This window comes from Ictidomys tridecemlineatus, chromosome 10 (assembly GCF_052094955.1).
Source record: "Ictidomys tridecemlineatus isolate mIctTri1 chromosome 10, mIctTri1.hap1, whole genome shotgun sequence".
NCBI classification, from domain to species: domain Eukaryota; kingdom Metazoa; phylum Chordata; class Mammalia; order Rodentia; family Sciuridae; genus Ictidomys; species Ictidomys tridecemlineatus.
In genome coordinates, this window is record NC_135486.1 from 139,237,898 (window position 1) to 139,256,588 (window position 18,691).

The 18,691-nt window shown below is 52.7% G+C and overlaps 1 protein-coding gene across 7 annotated transcripts in view; it reads left to right on the forward strand.

Moving 5' to 3' along the window:
- Window positions 1-18,136, forward strand: part of C10H16orf96 (chromosome 10 C16orf96 homolog) — a 59,030-nt gene extending 40,894 nt beyond the window's left edge. For 4 of the 7 annotated variants that reach the window (XM_078024871.1, XM_078024867.1, XM_078024872.1 and 1 more), the window contains exons 8-16: window positions 2,446-2,520; window positions 2,847-3,011; window positions 6,967-7,085; window positions 7,472-7,534; window positions 10,431-10,523; window positions 11,318-11,480; window positions 11,636-11,738; window positions 15,295-15,375; window positions 16,415-18,136. In XM_078024871.1, the coding sequence (XP_077880997.1) occupies window positions 2,446-2,520; window positions 2,847-3,011; window positions 6,967-7,085; window positions 7,472-7,534; window positions 10,431-10,523; window positions 11,318-11,480; window positions 11,636-11,738; window positions 15,295-15,375; window positions 16,415-16,632 (1,080 nt within the window). In that variant the 3' untranslated portion in view covers window positions 16,633-18,136. The remainder of the gene's footprint in view (window positions 1-2,445; window positions 2,521-2,846; window positions 3,012-6,966; window positions 7,086-7,471; window positions 7,535-10,430; window positions 10,524-11,317; window positions 11,481-11,635; window positions 11,739-15,294; window positions 15,376-16,414) is intronic. The other 3 variants (XM_078024869.1, XM_078024868.1, XM_078024870.1) reach the window with 3 other exon arrangements.
- The last annotated feature ends 555 nt before the right edge of the window (window positions 18,137-18,691 follow it).

An 18,691-nucleotide genomic window follows, 5' to 3' on the forward strand; every position in this document is an offset into this window, starting at 1 on the left:
GGAGGATCATGCTGACCCAGTCTCGTCCATGAAACTAGACAACCAGTAGGCAGTCACCGACACAGCCTGTGACCATAAAAGCTTGAGTCGGACACGGTGGCGCACCCTGGAATCCCAGCAGCTCTGGAGGCCAAGGCAGGAGAGGTGACAACCTGGGCAACTTCTCAAGACCTGGTCTCAAAGATTTCCCACTGACGGGGAACGTAGCTCCACGGGTCCAATCCCCAGTACCAAAAATAAATAAATAAAGTCATCAACTCGAAAACTGCAAGTCCTCCTGCCACACTGCAGACTTGACCAAAGTCTTCAGCCTCGCCCCTGCCCCGGCTCCCAGGCCCTGCTGACCACAGGAAGCTGACTGTTGGGAGCCGCTCACCAGCCCCAGGTGTCCCCACGGGTCGGATGGCACTCGGTGCTGTTCTCCAGCATCATTAGAGAAGAAACCCTGTGTGGTGGCGCAGCCTGTAGTCCCAGTGCCTTGGGAAGCTGAAGCAGGAGGTCACTGGTTCGAGGTCAACGTGGGTGACTTCGTGAGACTATGTCTCAAAATAAAGAAATAAAAAGGGCTGAAGATGTGGCTCAGTACTGGAGCACCCTGAGTTCAAACCCCAGTCCTGGAAGAAGAAAGAGAGCGCAAGGAAAGGAGGAGGAGGATCAGAGACCCAGACGCAGGCAAAGGACAGCAAACAGCCCAGCTCACCCAGCGGGAGGCAGCCCGCTCCTCTGGCTCGCAGAGCAGCTTTGGGTTGGGCCCTGATTCTGCCACTGACTGGGCCTATCAGTTTCCTATTGCTGCTGTGACAAATCAAACTGGGCGTCTGAAAACAGTAAACATCTATTTGCTCCCAGGGTGGAGCTAGAAATCCGAAATCAAGGTCCTGGTGAGGCCTCATTCCTCCAAGGCTCTGGGAACACCCCTCCTTGCCCCTCCTGGCTTCGGGTGGCCTGTCAGGGCATCACTCTGAGACCACGTCTCTCTGGGCACGTGGCTCTTCCTGTGCTTCTGGGTGTCTTCCTGTGGCCTTCTTAAGGGACGTCAGTTATTGGATTTGGGGCTCATCCTACTCCACTGTGAACTTACACTAACTACATCTGAGTTTTTTGGGGAGGTCATGAATTTTTGGGGAGCTGTTATTCAACCCAAGTCACAGGTGTCCCTGGCAGTTAGAGTCCCACCTAATCACCTATTTCTAGATTATTTTTTTAATAGATTAGTGCTTTATATTTTTTTTAAAGAAAGAGTGAGAGAGGGAGAGAGAGAGAGAGAATTTTAATATTTATTTTATAGTTATCGGTGGACTCAACATCTTTGTTGGTATGTGGTGCTGAGGATCGAACCCGGGCCGCACGCATGCCAGGCGAGCGCGCTAGTGCTTGAGCCACATCCCCAGCCCCTACTTCTAGATTTTTAACTACAGTAGTTAAGTATGCATCCCGAGCCAAGAAGCCAAGCCCTGGCACTGGACTTGATAAGCCCAAAAGACCAGCCTTGGTCAGCTGGGCTGGAGGTCAAAGCAGGGGCTCCCGCCCACGCTTCCTCTTCTTGCTTAGACCTCCGAAGCCCTCCTGGGGGCCAGGTGGATGTGATGGAGCTGTGCGTTAATTAGAATTAAGTTTGACTTCGACAAATGAGGTCTAAGTGTATTTCTCTTTTGTGTTCAAGAAATCCAGATGGTCAATCCAGGGAGGGCGGGTGCTCCACAGTGTTGGAGATCTAAGTTCCATTTTTCTTCTTCTCCTCTGTGACTTCCATTCATAAAAGTCACCTTATGACCCAAAATGGCTGCTGAGATTCCAGTCATTAACACCCAAGCCAGCCACAGAGAGGACACAGAATTCAGAGAGTTAAAGACACCCACCCACTTCCATTTACCCCGTGGCCAGACCGATCCGTAAGGAAGGCTGTGAGAAAGTGGTCTCGGTTCTGAGAAGCTGAATCCCACCTGAAAGTTGGGAGTTCTGTTCCTCAGGGTGAGAGCCAGACAAGACATGAAGGACAAAGTAGAAGAAGCCTTCACGGCTTTGAGGAAAAGCGACCCAGCCTCTGGGGACAGGGAAGGCGATTCCCAAGATGGTTAGCTTTGTTCCTCTCACGGGGGAGTAGCTGCTTCGTGGTGTCACGGGGTGAGGACAGGTTCCCCCAGCACTTGGGCACAGTGTGTGCCACAGATAGATGGGGATCCCCACTGAGACACCGTTGCAGACCAGATGAGGGGGACCAGCCGTCACCCTGGGTTGTGCTCCCTTGGGTGGGCCTCCTCCCAGGGGGCCGCGATTCTGAGTCCCACAGGCACTGGGAGCCCCGAGGCCACGCCTTCTAACGTGCCCACCTGCCTGCCGTCCACCCACCCTGTTGTCCCCTCTTAGCGCGTGGCAGGGGTGGGGGCACGAGGCGGACGTCCTCAGGCTGCAAAGGTGGCTGACAGCCTGCGCTTCTGTGCTTAGAATCTCCAGGCTCAAATCAGAAACCTGGAGCAGACCAAGGCGAATAAGAGCTCGCTGGAGGAGGAGCTTCGAGAAGTGAGTGGCCAGAGGCTCCCCACCAGGGAAGAGGAGCCACCCAGGCAGAACCTTCCAGAATCCTCTGCCTTGGTTCCTACGGGCAGGCGGGGAGGCTTCTCACAAGTCGTCCTCACCACCCCGGGACACTGCCACGTAAACTTACAAACCAGGCACCAACTTCCCTGTCGCAGGGAAACCTTGGCTTGCCTCTTAGATCCCGAGGAGGATCCCAACATAGATCCCAAGGGCTGGACGTCCAGGCCCCAGAGTCCAGGCCCCAGAGGGCTGAGGTCTCCCAGTCCCCCCCCCAGTAGCCCTGTCCCCTGCGCCCCCTCTCTCCCTAGAAAGCTGACAAGAGCGCCCTGGCGAGCAAGGCGAACCGCGCAGACCTGGAGACGGTGGTGACCGAGCTGCACGAGACGTTTCAGAGCATCTTGTTCAAGCTCACGACCCAGAATGACCACTGGAAGAACGCTGTGGAGCAGCTCAAGAAGGAACTGAGCACCAAGGTGAGCTCCTGGCCTCGCTGTCCCCTGCTGCGGAGCGGATTACTCCAGGACTTTACGGCTTCCACAGCAAAGGCTCATAGCTGTGAGGAGCAGGAATTGGGGAGCAGTTTAGCTGGGTGGCCCAGGATCTCTCACAATGTCACAGGTAAGGTGTTGTCCAGGGCTGCATCTGAAGGAGCTGAGAGGAGCCATTTCAAAGACTCTCACATGGCTGTTGGCAAGAATCTTACTGCCAGGCACAGTGGTCCAGGCCTGTAATCCCAGCTACTCAAGAGGCTAAGGCAGGAGGATCACAAGTTTGAGGCCAGCCTCAAACTTATTTAGGTAATTTATTGAGTCTCAAAAAGAAATAAAAAGAGCTGAGAATGTAGAGAGGTAGAGTACCCCTGGGTTCAATCTCCAGGACCACAAATTAGTTAATTAATTTTAAAAAGAATCTTCAGTTCTTTATCACAAGACCTCCTCCTCAGAGCCACTTGAGTGGCCTCATAACATGGCTCCTGACATCCTCCCAAACAAGTGACCCAAGGAAACAAGCAAGAATCTGCACAGTCTTGTGTGACTGCACCCTGGAAGCACCCTCCCTCACTTCCGTGATATCCTGTTGGTTACTGGTCCCTGTTCAACAAGAGGGGACTACTTGGTGGTGTGAATTCCACATGGTACAGCTGGGCAGCATCTTGCAGGCTGACCACCATTGTTCTCCTGGCAGGACCCCCGAAAAGGCAGGGTCTGAGGGGGCCTACAGGGAACCATGCTGGTCCTTGATTGATTCAGCTGAGGTGCCAGACCCAGAAAATGTCCATGAGGAATCACAGCCCTGCTGCCCCTTGTGCACACCCAGAGAGAGGCCAGAACAGACAGACTGACAGTGTGAGGCTGCGTGGCTCAATGCCAGGGGTTAGGAAGAGGGTACAGAACAGAGATTGTCCTAGGTTAATATCACAGCAGCCCAGATGATCAGACGCAACACAGGGAACAGTGTTACTTTTCTCCTGGTCCAATTGAGCCAGTTCTAAACCTGGTCTTCAAATGTGACCCAAGTTGGGAATTCTCACTAATTATATTAGATGTGATCATGGAATTATGATTATGAATGAAAGCATCCCCATCTTTTAGAAACACTCAGATATTCATGAGTGAAATGTCATGATTTCTGTACTCAAAAAAATAATAATAATGATAAACCAGGCACGGTGGCGCATGCCTGTAATCCTAGCAGCTTAGGAGGCTGAGGCAGGAGGATTGTGAGTTCAAAGCCAGCCTCAGCAACAGTGAGGCACTAAAGCAATTCAGTGAGACCCTGTCTCTAAATAAAATACAAAATAGGGCAGGGGATGTGGCTCAGTGGTTGAGAACCCTTCAGTTCAATCCCTGGTACCCCCAAAAAACTAACTAAATAAATAATGTATCAAAAAAAAAATAAGGCAAGCTGGGCACAGTGGCATATGTCTGTAATCCTAGGCCTCCAGGAGGCTGAAACAGGAAGATCACAAGGCAGAGGCCAGCCTCAGCCACTTAGTGTTAGCGACCCTGATTCAAAAATACAAAATAATGGGGTTGAGGCTGTAGCTCAATGGCAGAGCATTTGCCTAGCATGTATGAGGCCCTGGGTTCAATCCTTAGCACTGCATAAAAATAAAATAAAGGCATGCTGTTCATCTTCAACTATAAGCAAACAAACAAACAAACTAGTTATTTTAAAAATACAAAATGAAAGGGCTGGGGATTTTGCTCAGTGTTAGTGTCCCTGGGTTCAATCCTCAGGAACAAATAAGAATAAGGCAAATCTAGCAACATGTTAATAACTACTAAATCTAGGTGATGGATATGTGGTGGGTAATTAATTATTCTAGTCTTTCTGCTTTTTTCTGAGATTTTCCAGATGAGGAGCTTTTTGTGTGGTTGCTATTTTAAGTGACTCCATACTCATTGCTTTCATTTCTGTATTATTTCCAGGGGGCACCAGGGACTGAACCCCAGAGTGCTCTACCACTGAGCCACATCCCTAGCCCTTTTATTTTAGTTTTTAACTATTTATTTATTTATTTATTTTTAATGTGTTGCTGAGGATCAAACCCAGCGCCCATGCATGTTAGGTAAGCACTCTACCCCTGAGCCACAACGCCAGCCCCCCAGCCCTTTTATTTTTTGAGAGAGGGTTTCACTAAGTTGTTTAGGGTCTTGCTAAGCTGATGAGGCTGGCTTTGAACTTGTGTTCCTCCTGCCTCAGCCTCCTGAACTGCTGGGCCCAACCCTTTTTATTTTATTATTATTTTTTTTAAATTTCAGGCAAGATCTAGCTAAGTTACCCAGGCTGGCCTCAACCTTGGAATCCTTCTGCCTCCGCCTCTGAATAGCTGGGATGACAGGCGTGTGCCACTGTGCCCGACTCCTTTCTGTATTTTTAATTGTGGTGAAAGTCACAGAACATAAAATCAACCATTCTGCAGGGAACCAGGCAATGGCTGCCCTCACCTCAGTCTGGTTCTAAGACATTCGCATCTTTCCAAAAGGAGACCCAGCGTCTTCAGCAGTCACTCCCTTCTTCCCACCCTGGCCCCCGCGTGCACACACCTGTTCTGGATGTTTGTCGTGAAGGGAACCACACAGTATGCGCACTCTTGGGTCTGAATTCTTTAGTTTAGCACCATGTCTTTGAAGCGCATTCATGTCATGGCATGGGTCAGAACTTCATCCCAAGAAAAATGAAACTATGTCCACACGAAAGTTTACGTGTGAATCTTCAAAGGAGCATTAGTTATAATAGCCCAAAGGTGGAAAACACCCAATGTCTATCAACAGAGGAATTAATTAACAAAATGTAGTATATCCAGTGCTGGACATTGTGGTGTACGCCCGTAATCCCAGAGACTTGGGAGGCTGAGGCAGGAGGATCGAAACTTCCAGGCCAGCCTCAGCAACTCGGTGAGACCTTGTTTTAAAAAATAAAAATAAAAAGGGCTTGGGATGTGGCTTAGTGGTTAAGCACCTCTGGGTTGTAGCTCAGTGGTAGAACACTTGCCTGGTACATGTAAAGCACTGGGTGCAATCCTCAGCACCACATAAAAATAAATAAAAATAAAACAAAAGCATTATGTATATCTACAACTAAAAAAAGTTTTTAAAGTATGTCCAGGGGCTGGGGTTGTGGCTCAGTGGTAGAGCACTTGTCTAGCATGTGCGAGGCACTGGGTTTGATCCTCAGTACCACATAAAAATAAATAAATAAATGTCTAACTACAACGAAAAAAATGTTAAAAAGTATATCCATATGATGGAATGATATTTGATCATGCTGTTCCATGCTTCATATCATGTAGTATGAATGTAGTACAGTAGAATATTATTCACCCATAAAAAAAAAGGAATGAAATTCTGATGCACGCTGCAACATGGGTGAATCTTGAAATAGTTTGCCAAAGGAAAGAGGCTAGTGGCCAAAGGCCAACTATTGTATGATATTTTTGTGAGGTGTCCAGAATGGGCAAATCCAATAAATGCAGAAAGTAGGTTAGTGGTTGCCAGGGCCTGGGCTTTGGAGGAAATAGTGGGCTTCTTTGGGGAATGATGCAAACATTCAAAAATTGATGGTGATGGTGCTTTGTGAGTATACTAAAAGTGGCTGAATTAGCCACTTCACAGTCAGACCCTTAGTAAATATGTGAGGACTATGTGAAGGTCAGATGCCTGTGGACCATGGGGAGGATGGGCAGTTGTGCAGTAGGTTTGGAGGTGGTAGCTGGTGGTGTTTTTGCCTTGGCCTCTGGGAAGCTCACTTTGCAGCTCCCCTCTACCAATGGCACCCGTGAGGGCTGTGGGCTTTAGCCCGAGCCGAATGGTCTTCCCCTTCTACTCATTCTCATTATGGAGGTTTGCAGGTTGCCGCAGATCCCTTTCCGAGGGAGCTGGGTGTGGCTGATTGACATCTGTCTTTTCTCCCCTGGGCTGGCAGCTGGTGCACAGTGACCTGGACCTTCTGAAGAAGGGCCTGGAGGAGGTCTGGGAAGTGGTCAAGAAGCTGCTGCTGGAGGGCCTGCTCTACGACCCCGACAGCGCCGCGGGCTTCAGGAGGCGAGCGGCGGGAGGGCTGCGCTGCCAGCCTCGGGCACCCCTGGATTCCAGACCATGGGCACAGGGTCGGGGCTGGGACCCGAGTGGGCAGCTCTGCTGCCCCTGGCTGCAAACGAGGATACTGAGGCTCAGAGAGGGAAGGGACTATGTGCACCACGGGGGGCCGGGGCAGATCTGGGGTCTAGGCCAGGCATCCTGACCGTCCACCCAGACAGTCCCACAGAGGGCCCCAGTGTCAGAGGGGGCTGCAGCCCTCAGCTCGCAGCGGAAGAGGGTTGGATGGGCGGGAGGCACAGCACGTTCAGCCTCAGACCAGGACACAGACAGTGCTGGGGCGGGAGTGGGGGCACCTGGCCACCCCTGATGCCCGACCACCTACCTTTCAGGAAACTGTTTGAGCGGGTGAAGTGCATCTCCTGTGACCGGCCAGTGGAGATGATGACCGGCCCGTGAGTACCACGCCAGGGATGGTAAAGGCCACGTGTACCTGCCCCAGGCACCGTGCTGCAGAGATCAAGTAAAACGCAACCTTGAGCTCCCTAAAGGCCTCCATTGTATACATACCCGTGTGCACCACGCTCAGGCAGGGTCTGCAGAGCTCCAGCCGCACACATCCTTCTCTAGACACTTTCCTCCCCGCTTCTCTTTTGTATGTGGTGCTGGGGATTGAACCCAGGGCCTTGTGCATGCGAGGCAAGTACTCTACCAACTGAGTGTATCTTCAGCCCCCTCCTCCTCTCTTCTGGTGATGGCAGGCACTGCTTCTCTCCTTGTTCTTTCTCTAGCCCTATCTAGGGTCTGACTCAGTGCTCCACCCCACCCCCAAAAAATAAAGAAAGAAAAAAAAAGGAAGGAATCACTGTCAGCAAGAGCACAACTTTGTTCTACTTGCTGGTCCAATACTTGCATAATATGAAATAAACTATTTTATTATTATTATTATTATTATTATTATTATTATTATTATTTGCAGTGCTGGGACTCTAACTCAGGACCTCATGCATGCTAGTCAAGCACTCCCTACCCCCCGCCAGCACTACCTCAGCCCTAAAATGAACCATTTTAAAATGAATAGTGGTCCCTTGGTGGCACATTCCTGTAATCCCAACTACTTGGAAGGCCAAGGTGCTGCCAGCCTAGGCAACTTAGCAAGCCCCTGGCTCTAAATAAAATAAATAAAAGGTGTGAGGATGTAGCTCAGTGCTAGATCATGTGGGAGGTCCTGGGTTCAATCCCCAGCACTGCAAAAATTAATTAAATATAAATAAAATGGTTGGGATCGGTGGCACATGCCTGTAATCCCAGAGACTTGGGAGGCTGAGACAGGAGAATTGCAAGTTTGAGGTCAGCTTCAACAACTTAATGAGACCCTGTCTCTAAAAATAAATAAAGCAAAGAGTTCAGTGGCATTTGGTGTAGTCACGGTGTAGTGCAACTCTTGCCTCCAATCCCAGGGCCCTGTTTAGTCCCCCAGGCCCACTGGCACACTAGCAGTCACTTCCCACTGCCACCTCCCCTCCAGCCCCTGGCAGCCACTAATCCACTTTCTTTCTTTTTAAAATATTAATCATTTAAATAATATTAATTTTTGTAATCGGACACAATATCTTTCTTTATTTTTATGCAGTGTTAGGCCAGTGCTCTGCCCCTGAGCCACAACCCCAGCCCCCACACTAATCCACTTTCTATCTCTATGGGGTTGCCTTTTCTGGATGTTTCCTATAAATGGAATCAGACCACATATGGCCTTGGAGGCTGGCTTCTTCCACTTAGCAGAGTGTGTGTAAGGTTCCTCTAGGTTCAGCATGAGCCAGCGCGTCACTCCTTTTTACCACTGAATAAGATGCTGTTGTGTGGATAGAGCACATTTGGCTTACCCCTTCGTCTCCTGATGGACATCCAGTTGTTGTACCTCTTAGCTATGTGACTAGTGCTGCTGTGAGCATCTATCTGTACATGTGTATTTGCTGAGCACCTGTCTTCAGTTCTTTGGGGTGTAAGTTCTTTGGAGTGGAAGTGCTGGCTCTAAGGTAACTCTGCGGTTGACTTTTTGAGGAGCTTTCGGGCAACAGTCTGTCCTGACATCAGGACCTGACAGGGCCCTGCAGTGCTGGTCCAGTCCTGGGACCCATGGAGTTTGCCACCCCCGTGCCACCTCCTCCTTCATGGAGGAGCTGTGGAGCCTCAACAAGATTTCCCTTTCGAATCACAGGTATCTAGCTGCAATATTATTTATAGTATTAAAAACGCTGGAGACCAGCACCATGCACGGAAACAGGCACGTGTGTCAGCCTGCACAAGCCACGACCTTGTACAGGGACACGGTCTGGTGCAGCGCTCTGCACTGTGGAAATGGTGGGTAGCCGCACCGTCCAGTCCAGGAGCCACGGGACACGTGTGGCTGTTGAGCACTGGCAGTGTGGCTAATGAGAAAATGACTTTTAAATTTTATTAAAACTTAATTAGGGGCTGGGGTTGTGGCTCAGTGGCAGAGCGCTTGCCTCACAGGTGTGAGGCACTGGGTTCAATTCTCAGCACCACATATAAATAAATAAATAAAGGTCCATCGACACTAAAAAAATTTTTTTTAAATTAATTTACATGCATATTAAAATGACCACACGTGGCCAGTGGCTAGTGTATTGGATAACACAGCTGTGGAATATTATTTAATAACCTGAAAAATGTTGGCATTTGAGAATACCAAGCAGTATGTGTTGTTATCCTAACTTTAAAATTACATAGACATGGAAGAAAGCTGTGTTTCCTTTTGCATTTCTATAATTTATGAAACGTCAACAATCAGTGTGTTACTGAAAAGTCCTGTGGTGACTCAACATGCCCACAGTGAAGGGCATGGTGCTTATTGTGCTGTCCGGTCTCCTCTGCACATGTCTGCTCCGCGGAGCTGCCCAAGAAGGCTGCCGTGGTCTTCTTTATTTTTATTTCCTTATTGAGGCAACACCCAGGGCATAAATCTCACCACGGTGAGGGAAGGGTCAAATGGCATGTGGTATGCTTCAAGGCTGTGCAGTGCCCACCCTGCACCGTGGAACTGTGTCTCCTTCCCATCCCTGCCCAGCTGCCGGAAGCCTCCATCTGCAGCCTGAGTATTTCCTCGTCTGGCTTTTACTTTAGTGACCAGAACAGGGGTGGAGCCCAGGCCCTCTCCAGTGCCAGGACCAGCATGATTGTTGTTCATGTGTTTGTGTCTTCTGATTGTCAGGGTTCCTCAGAGCCCATGCACGGTGGCCCTGAGGGTGGGCGTGTCCAGGACTGCACCTCCTTCCTTTTCCTGGAGGAGGTGGGAGCCTGCAGCCACCAGCACGCTTTTGTCCTCCACAGGCAGCTCATCACCATACGCAAAGCCCGCCTGCTGTCAAAGCTGCGGCCCGCCAGTGCCAACAGCTACGAATACCTACAGCGCCAAATGATGAGGTGAGGCTGCGGGGCGGCCCTGGGCAGGTCTGCCACCCCTACTCCTGCCAAGACATATCCACCAGCGCCAGGACCAAAGGCCGACACCCAGGGTGTTGCTAACCCTCTGTGATTGGAGGTGGCTTGGGCAGAGGACAGGAGCCAATGTTGTTCTATCAGGACTGTTAGGTGCTTCTAAATGGCGGCGGAGGGCGGGTATCTCCTTAAATCTCACAACCCCTCGCGAGCCGGTGGACATGCCTGTTCCTGGTGGAGAGCAGTGATCAGGACCCTCCAGGAGCCCCCCTGTGGCCCACCTGGCCTGTTGAGCCCTCCCAGCCTGCCTCTGAGGTGTACTCCCTGGTCATCCCATTTCACAGTTGGGGAAACCAGCAAAGAGCTTATGTGACTGCCAAGGTGTTGGCTAGTAAGTGGCAGAGCTGACACAGACCGGCTGGCCCCCTGGTCTCACCTCCCCCCACCCCTGGACATCCTAGGCTCTGGAGGCCCTAGAGGCACCCAGCCCTGTGGGAATGACACCTGGAGGAGGGACTTGAGGGCCTGATCTGGTTCCCTGGCCTCCTGTGCTTCACTCTCTGAAGCTGCAGATCAAGAGTATGTGCCTTGTCAAACCGGGCCAGGCTCCAGGAGCGCTTGGCCCTGGGGATGCGGGGGCTGGTTTATCCCCTCCCAGCTGTGCGTGTCTGCACTGCCTGCCAGGCCCCAGGCCTGCCTGCTGTGCCATCACACCCTTGACACGGCCAGGCCCAGGAGCAGAGGGTCTCCAGGGGCTGATGACTCTCTGCCCTGCACAGGGAACAGCAGCGGCTGCAGCTGCAAGAGGACGGCCTGCACACTCTGGGCGCTCAGCAGGACTGGGGTGACAGCCTCCAAAATGACACCACCCTCAAGTTCAAGCCAGGGGAACTGTCAACACTCTACCCCTATGGGGACCCCCAAGTGTTAAACTACGACACTGTGAGTCTGGCCGTCAGGGTGTCCAGGCCCAGGCATGGGCTGGACCCCAGGCCACGGGCATCTCTGGGAGGCTGTGCTCTGACTTCAGGACCTCTACATGCATCGGGAGGGTAGCAAGGTGGAGGCCTTGACCAGTGACGCGGACCCTCCCACAGGCCGAGGTGGACATCCTGGGAGTGGACGGGATTCTGTACAAAGGCCGAATGAATACTCAGTTTGGGGCGCAACCCTTGACCACGGCAGAGAAGGAGTTGGCAGGTGAGAGGTGTCGGGTCCTCCCTCCGCATACCCCTGCCCAGGTCTCCCTGTGCCAGGTAGCTGAGGGGAGGCAGTGGGGCTCAGGGCTGCCGCCATCCCTAGCAAAAATGGGGTCACTTGCAAAATGACCTAGTCACTTGCAAAAATGGGGTCCCCAGTGTATGCTGGGAAACAGTGGGGCGCAAGAGGTGACTCATGCAGGGGACAGACCTCAGTAAATATCTGGAAGGCAAGAATCCATGGTTACAAACAGATAAAACTGACCTGAAGGGAGACACTGGTGATGGGAGAGTTGTGCTAAGGGACCCTGGTTGATGGCGAAGGATTGGGCAGCTGCCCTGACACCTCTGAAGGGGAGAAAAGCATTACTTGGTGAGGGAGTGGGGAGGGAGGAGAGCAGTCCAGGTGGAGGGAATACCAGGTTCAGTAGCTATTTGGTGGTCAGAAGCCAAGCACAGGCAGGAACTGGGAAGAGTGGTCCAGACTGGAGTGCAGAGACAAAGGTGGGGTAGTGGAATGAGCAGGTCCAGCCCCTGGAGGCCTGTGTCCTAATCTCAAAGGCAGGGGTCAGACCAGGAGGATCCCCAGACCCACGGGCACTTGCCCCTGGTTGCTGTGGCCCTTGCAGCATGAGAGCTGGAGTTCCAGCCTCTCCCACTGGGCCACCTTGGCTCTAATACTGAGGGGAGCATTCTCTGCACACCCCTTTGGGGCATTTTCCCTCTGGGAAGAGAGTTCTGAATTTGCTCCTTGGTAGAAGCCACACACAGCCCATGGGCCGGGCAGGGTTAAGTCCATACTCTACCCATGGACGTTCCTCCTCCCAGACTTCCCTGTGGAGTAGAGAGCTCAACCCCAGACCCAGGAAGGGAAGCGGCAGCTCCCAGCGCTGGGTGCCTCAAAGGAGTGGACATTTATTCTCGCAGTCCTGGAGGCCACAAGCCCTAAGTCCAGTGGGAGCGGGCTCTGCTCCTCCAGAGGCACCGGTTCAGGGCTCTGCGGTCTCCTGGGAATGGCTGCCTCACTCCAGCGTCAGCCTCTTCTTTGCGTCCTCCCTGGCTCTCCTCTTCTTCCTTAGGACACTTGCCTTTGGATTTAGGGCTCCATGTGACCCAGGATGATCTCACTGCAGGATCCTTCATTAAGCCTGCAGAGATCCTGTCTCCAATACGCTTACGTACCTGGGTTCCAGGGGACATACTTATTGGGGACCACCAGGCAACCATTCCAGGCCACACCCTGTTTCCAGGAGGGCAGGTCACCACCTCCTTTGTCCTCTCCCCAGACAGGATGTGGCTGCTCCAGGCACTGCAGCTCTGATGGGAGGGGCTGGGCTGGGCTTCAGGGGTCACCAAGCAGGGTGACTTGAGGGTTTCGTAAGTGGCTAATAAGCCGGGCCCTCCCCACCTGCCCCTGCCCGCAGCAACCTGGTGAGGCATCTCATCTACACACAGGGGAGGTCCACTTGCTGGGAGGGCAGCCTCAGTGGAGGGGCTGGGACAGAAGGAATCTCTGGTCCTGTCCTCAACCCCATCTACCTTCCCCAAGGCTGTCACCCCTGAAGAGGGAGCTGAGGGGCTTCTCCCTGCTTGATGGTTCATTCCCAAGACCCACAATGCACACAGACTTTGAACTTGGATGGCTCCAATATTTCGCCTCACTTGGGTGATGAAGCCAAACTAGTGTGAGAGTCCTCTAGAAGCCTGTCTGTGGCAGCACGTAGATCCACTCATGTGCTCACACAGAAGAACGTTGTCATCCAAAACAGACACCATATTCCAACCTAAAACTAGCCAGGCTGAGCCACCCAGCTCCGGAAGACTTCACCCATCCACCATCAGGACCCACTACGCAGCCAGCCCTTCATCTGCCCCGCCCCCCAGGCCTCCAAAGGCCAGCCCATGGCCTTTCTGATTGTGATGCTGCAGTCCTCAGTCTAGGCCTGTGCAGAGACATCCGATCCTCAGGGCGTGCCCCGCAGTTGGTAGACAGGTGTGCAAGGCCTGCTCCGCAGGTGGGGCCTTGAGAGAGTGTCCACAGAAGCAGACTGAGCGCAGAAGGAAGGCAGCAGGAGGTGGTCAGAAGGGGCTCCAGGTGGAAGGATCAGGGCTACAGAGACAGAGGAGTGTTCTGTGGGAGACGACCCCCGCCAGTTGAAGCCTTGTCACGGCCAGTTGACTCTCCTAAAGCGTGTGGGCTCGGGCTCCTCTGTGGGTGCCGTCACAGATTCATTGTCTTAGTTCTGGAGGTTGGAAGTCCGAGATCTGCAGGCTCCAGGGGCGAAACCACTCCTCACCTTTCCCAGGTAGAGGCCCCACCTTCTCTGTCCTCAGAGCACACCACACTGGCCTCCGCGCCTGCTATCATACCTCCAACTCCTTCGCCCTGGACCCCATGATTGCACTCAGGGCCCACCTGGATAACCTGGGATAATTTCCCCACCTCAAACTCCTGCTCAATACAGTCCCCTTTCCACAGAAGGGATTAGGATGGTGGCCAGTCAGTCACGGTGATTCGTGGCTGGACAGGAGCAGGCACATGTTTTATGGCTCCATTTTCATGAAATGTCTGGAAGAAGCAAATTCATGGAGAAAATGAAAACAGTGGTTGCAGGAGCTGGTGTGGCAGTGGGGAGTGACTGCTTAATGGCGTGCAGGATGCTTTTGGGGTGATGAAAGTGTCTTGGAACTGGATAGCGGTGGCGCCGTGCAGCTGTGAATGTATTCCATGCCACCGCACTGGGCGCTTTAAAGGGATAATTTTATATTGTGTGAAATTACCTAAAAAAAAAAAAAAAAGTGGGGGGCAAGATGGGGGTGGGGACTTTATGGGGTCTGTCCCCAGCAGGAAATTTTTAGCTGTTATTGTACTGGGGTTGAATCCAGGGCCTCGGGCATGCTAGACAAATTCTCCACCATGGAGCTACATCCTAGCTCTTTTTATTTTTTTTATTTTGAGAGTTTTGCTAAGTTGCTGAGACTTTTCTCAAACTTGGGATCCTCCGGCCTTAGCCTCCCAAGTTGCTCTAATTACAGCCATGCACTCTAGTGCATGGCTGCCCAGCAGGAATACCTAAAGAACTGACAGTGGCACACATCCATAGTCCCAGCTACTTGAGAGGCTGAAGCAGGAGGATCACTTGAGCTCAGGGATTGGAGACCAGCCTGGGAGACCTAGCAAGACTGTGCCTTAAAAAAAAAAAAAAGGTGTGCACATGCTTTTTTTTTTTTTTTTTTTTAAGGCACAGTCTAGCACACATTTATCATGCATGTGTGTAAAACAGAACTGCCAGACGCCTACCTCATGCAGTCCTTGTCTGCACCAGGTCAATTGCTTTTACTAATTGTCATGTCCCCTGGCTTGGAGAAGCCTTTGGGATGTCTGCTGTCCTGGTCTTAGCCTTGGGAGGATCTGGACTTAAGCAGAGAGGGAAGGACATTCACCCATGGGGACAGGAGGGTTGGAGGAGCCGGGGAGGCAGGGCTGGGTTAGGTTGAGCCTGATGCGAGGCCAGAGCTCTGGAAGACGCCTACCTGTTCTGGTCCTTTCTTCTCAGCTGTCAAGGTTCCTTGTCCCCCAGCTAGAAACCTGTATGCTCCTGTGCGCTCCAGTGACTTATTTGGTACCATCTGCCCCCGTGAGTACCTCCCCCAACCCTCCCATCCCACCTGAGGTTCTGCCAGGTCTCGGGTCCCTCCACTCACTGCCCGTTACCCTCACCCCAGCCCCAAGGCTTGCTCTGTCCCACCTCATCCATCTCTCACCTGCTCTGTCAAGGTTCAGGCAGCCTGCTCACCCACACCTGGGCCCCAGGAAGACCGCTGTAGCAGCCCCCACCCAGCACTTTGCTCCCTGGCCAGGGAAATGTGCCTGCAGCTGTCCTGGGCTCCTGCTCCATCCTCAGGGGAGCTTGTAGGCCCTGGGCATCATCACAGAAGCCTAGGCCAGGTGTCCGTCCCCAGGCGTCCACTGGCTGCAGGGGTGGGACACAGGAGCCCACTTACTGCCCTGGGCCTGTTGGACTGCAGCCCAGGAGCCAGGTTGGGAGGAGCTGAGCCCTGTGCTCCCCTGACTGGTGTCACCGTGTATCAGCAGCCGAGGGGCATTGACAGCTTATGAAGCTCTTTCTCCCTTCTTGTCTCATCTAGTTCTTACCCAGCTCAGAGGGGTGGTCCTGGTGGTCTTTATTTTTTGGGTACTGGGTCTTACTAAATTGCCCAAGCTGGCTTCAAACTTGTGATCCTCCTGCCTCAGCCTCCCATGTTGCTGGAAGTATGGCCATGCAACACAGTGCCTGGCTGCTGAGCAGGGACATGGAAAGATCCGACAGTGGCACACACTGCAGTCCCAGGACAGCTCACGGCCACGTCCTGCTCTATTAGTCCATTTCAAGAGGAGGGAGCTGAACCTCAGCGACCCGAGCCCAACCCCCAGACACCAGGCTCCGTGTCCTCCTGGAGCTCTGCCCTACTCTAGTGCCCATTTCCAGAGTCCTGTATCTTTTGTCACTTCACCTGGGAAGTTTAGGTGCCCAGGGCCAGGGGAGGCCACAGTAACCAGTCCTGACATGGCCCACAGAGCACCTCCAGACTCGGCTGCTCTTCCCTCCAGTGGGGTGGACCCCTTCAGGCCAGTTGCTCCCAGGAATTTCTTGGGTTTTATCCTGCTCCCTGCAGCCTTGGGTCCCCGCCCTGGAGCCTGCTCAGCCACCCCTGGCTCTCCCTCCGTGACGCTGGCTCAACCGCCATCCCTGCCACCTCTGCCACTGCTGCCGCCGCTGTTCCCCCCTCTGCGGAACCCCCAGCAGGCCCCAGAGCCTACCAGACACTTGAGGTCTCTGCGCCCTGAGTCCCGAACCAACAAGCAGCCTATGGAGGAGCCTGTCAACCCGTGAGCCCCTACCCTTCCTGTGTCCCCACAAGTCTCAGGTCCCATCTACTCCCCCGGGTGAGATCCGGGGCCCTGGAGCTGGTCCAGGAAACATCCCCTGGGCAAACCAAACAGGTCTGCACAGGGGACCCCCCATGTTGATTAAGTAACTATTTTAACTCTACATATAAATACAAACAACCCAAACTTCTTCTCCAACACAGCCTTCGTATCGCTTCACAAAAAACATGGCTTTCAAGTGAATTTGTCACTAAGCCACTTGAATTCCCTGACCAATTTTGAATACAACAGTTAAAATGGTTTTAAAATAATCCCTTTCCTTTTTTAAAAAAAATTCTTTCTTCTTCTTTTTTTTTAATAAAGCCTTTTTTAAAAATTTATTTCTATTTTTATGCAGTGCCGAGGATCGAACCCAGTGCCTCACACATGCTAGCAAGTGCTCTGCCACTGAGCCACAACCCTGGCCCCTGATCCCTTGCCTTTTTATTCTTCTGAAGGATGCCATCAGAAGCAGTTCCCACGACAGCTCCTGCCTTTGCCCACCTTGCTTGGGGGCCATTATTTTTACTAAGTCCAGTTTCCCATGGGAACCAAATTTGACCGTGTGCATCTTTTTCTTTCATGTTGGTAACTGCTGTCATGAATTGGATTGTTTCTCTTTACTTCTTAGCTGATCCACGAGGAAATGGGTGCAACGCTCCTAGGGTATTCCAGGATTGCACCATCCCTTCCGGGCCGAGCACCACAGGCCTGTTTTGAGTCTAGCAGCTTCCCTTGCTCACAGACCATGCATCTGGTGGGAAAAGCAAACCAGGAGGTCACAAGCTCTCACTGGCAATTTAGAGACCAGCCTTAGAACACAGAGCCAGGGATCACCCCCTGCCCCCTGCCCCGGACTCCACCTGGCCTGCTCCTTTTGGAGGTTCCCGTCCCTCCCTTCCCCTCTCCTGTCTTGCTCTCCCTTGCCTTTTTCACGCCTCTGCTGTTTTTCCTCCTTCCTGTTGCTTCTGCTGACTGCTCTGTTCCATTTCAGTGATGAAAACAACTCTATACAGGTTTGGGGCGAGATCTCAGCCCCACTCCAGTGTTCACTAGAATCTTGGACCTGGGGGCTGGCGGGGAGAACTGTCCAGCAGTGAGCTGGAGAGGGGAGGGTCCTGGGGAGGACCAAGGGCTGGGCTCCAGGATCTGCGAGGGAGTGGTGTGGAGGGGGAGCCCCTGGCCTGGGAGGCCATCAGTGCCTGGGGACTCAGCATGCCTGACCATTCCTACTGGTCCCCATTCCCCTCACCAGCTACTCACCTGAGACCACCCCTGGCCTGACTGGTTGTTTCTTTTTCCAAGGACTGTGTTCAAATGAGGCCAAGCTCCGCCGAACCCCAGTGACTCACCTCTCCAAGCCACTTCGGGGGCCACTGGTTCGCACAGCCCCAGCCCCACCTCCATGTCACAGATGAGTATTTTGGCAACTTCTTCCCAGAATAAAATCTTCCATTTTTCTGACCGTAGATGAGGGGACTGGCTGGGTGCTCTCTGCAGAGTGGCCTTGCCTTCTCTCCATGGGTGGGACTTGCTGGTCCCTTCTCTAGTGGCCACCGGGGCTCAGCCTCCCAGCACCCTTGCCCACAGCCACCCAGGCTGAGTGTCAGCAGAGACTCGAAACAAACCTTCATCCTTTGCCAAATTACCACAGTGACCACGTGCTCTGAGCTGCCTCAGCTGTATGGGGGCAGACCAAGGGTCTCAACAGGCCCAGGCTCATAGGATGAGGCCCTAACTCTCTGGCCCTTGCCCAAGAGGCCACACCTGCTGGGTACTGTCAGGGGCAGTGGGGGGCTCAGCTCTCATCCTTCTCCACTGCAGCTAGGGGAGCTGTGGCCCCAACTCAGAAATGGCTCCTAAGGGCAGAGCAGGATTTTACCCACAGGCGCCGGGTGCCACGTGATGTGCCACTGACAAGGCCTTGGCAAAAAGGAGAGCCAGGACTGTCCTCCCCAGAACTCGGCCTTACCTACCCCAAAACAGCTGAGTTCTTTTAAGGCTCATTTGAAATATACATATTC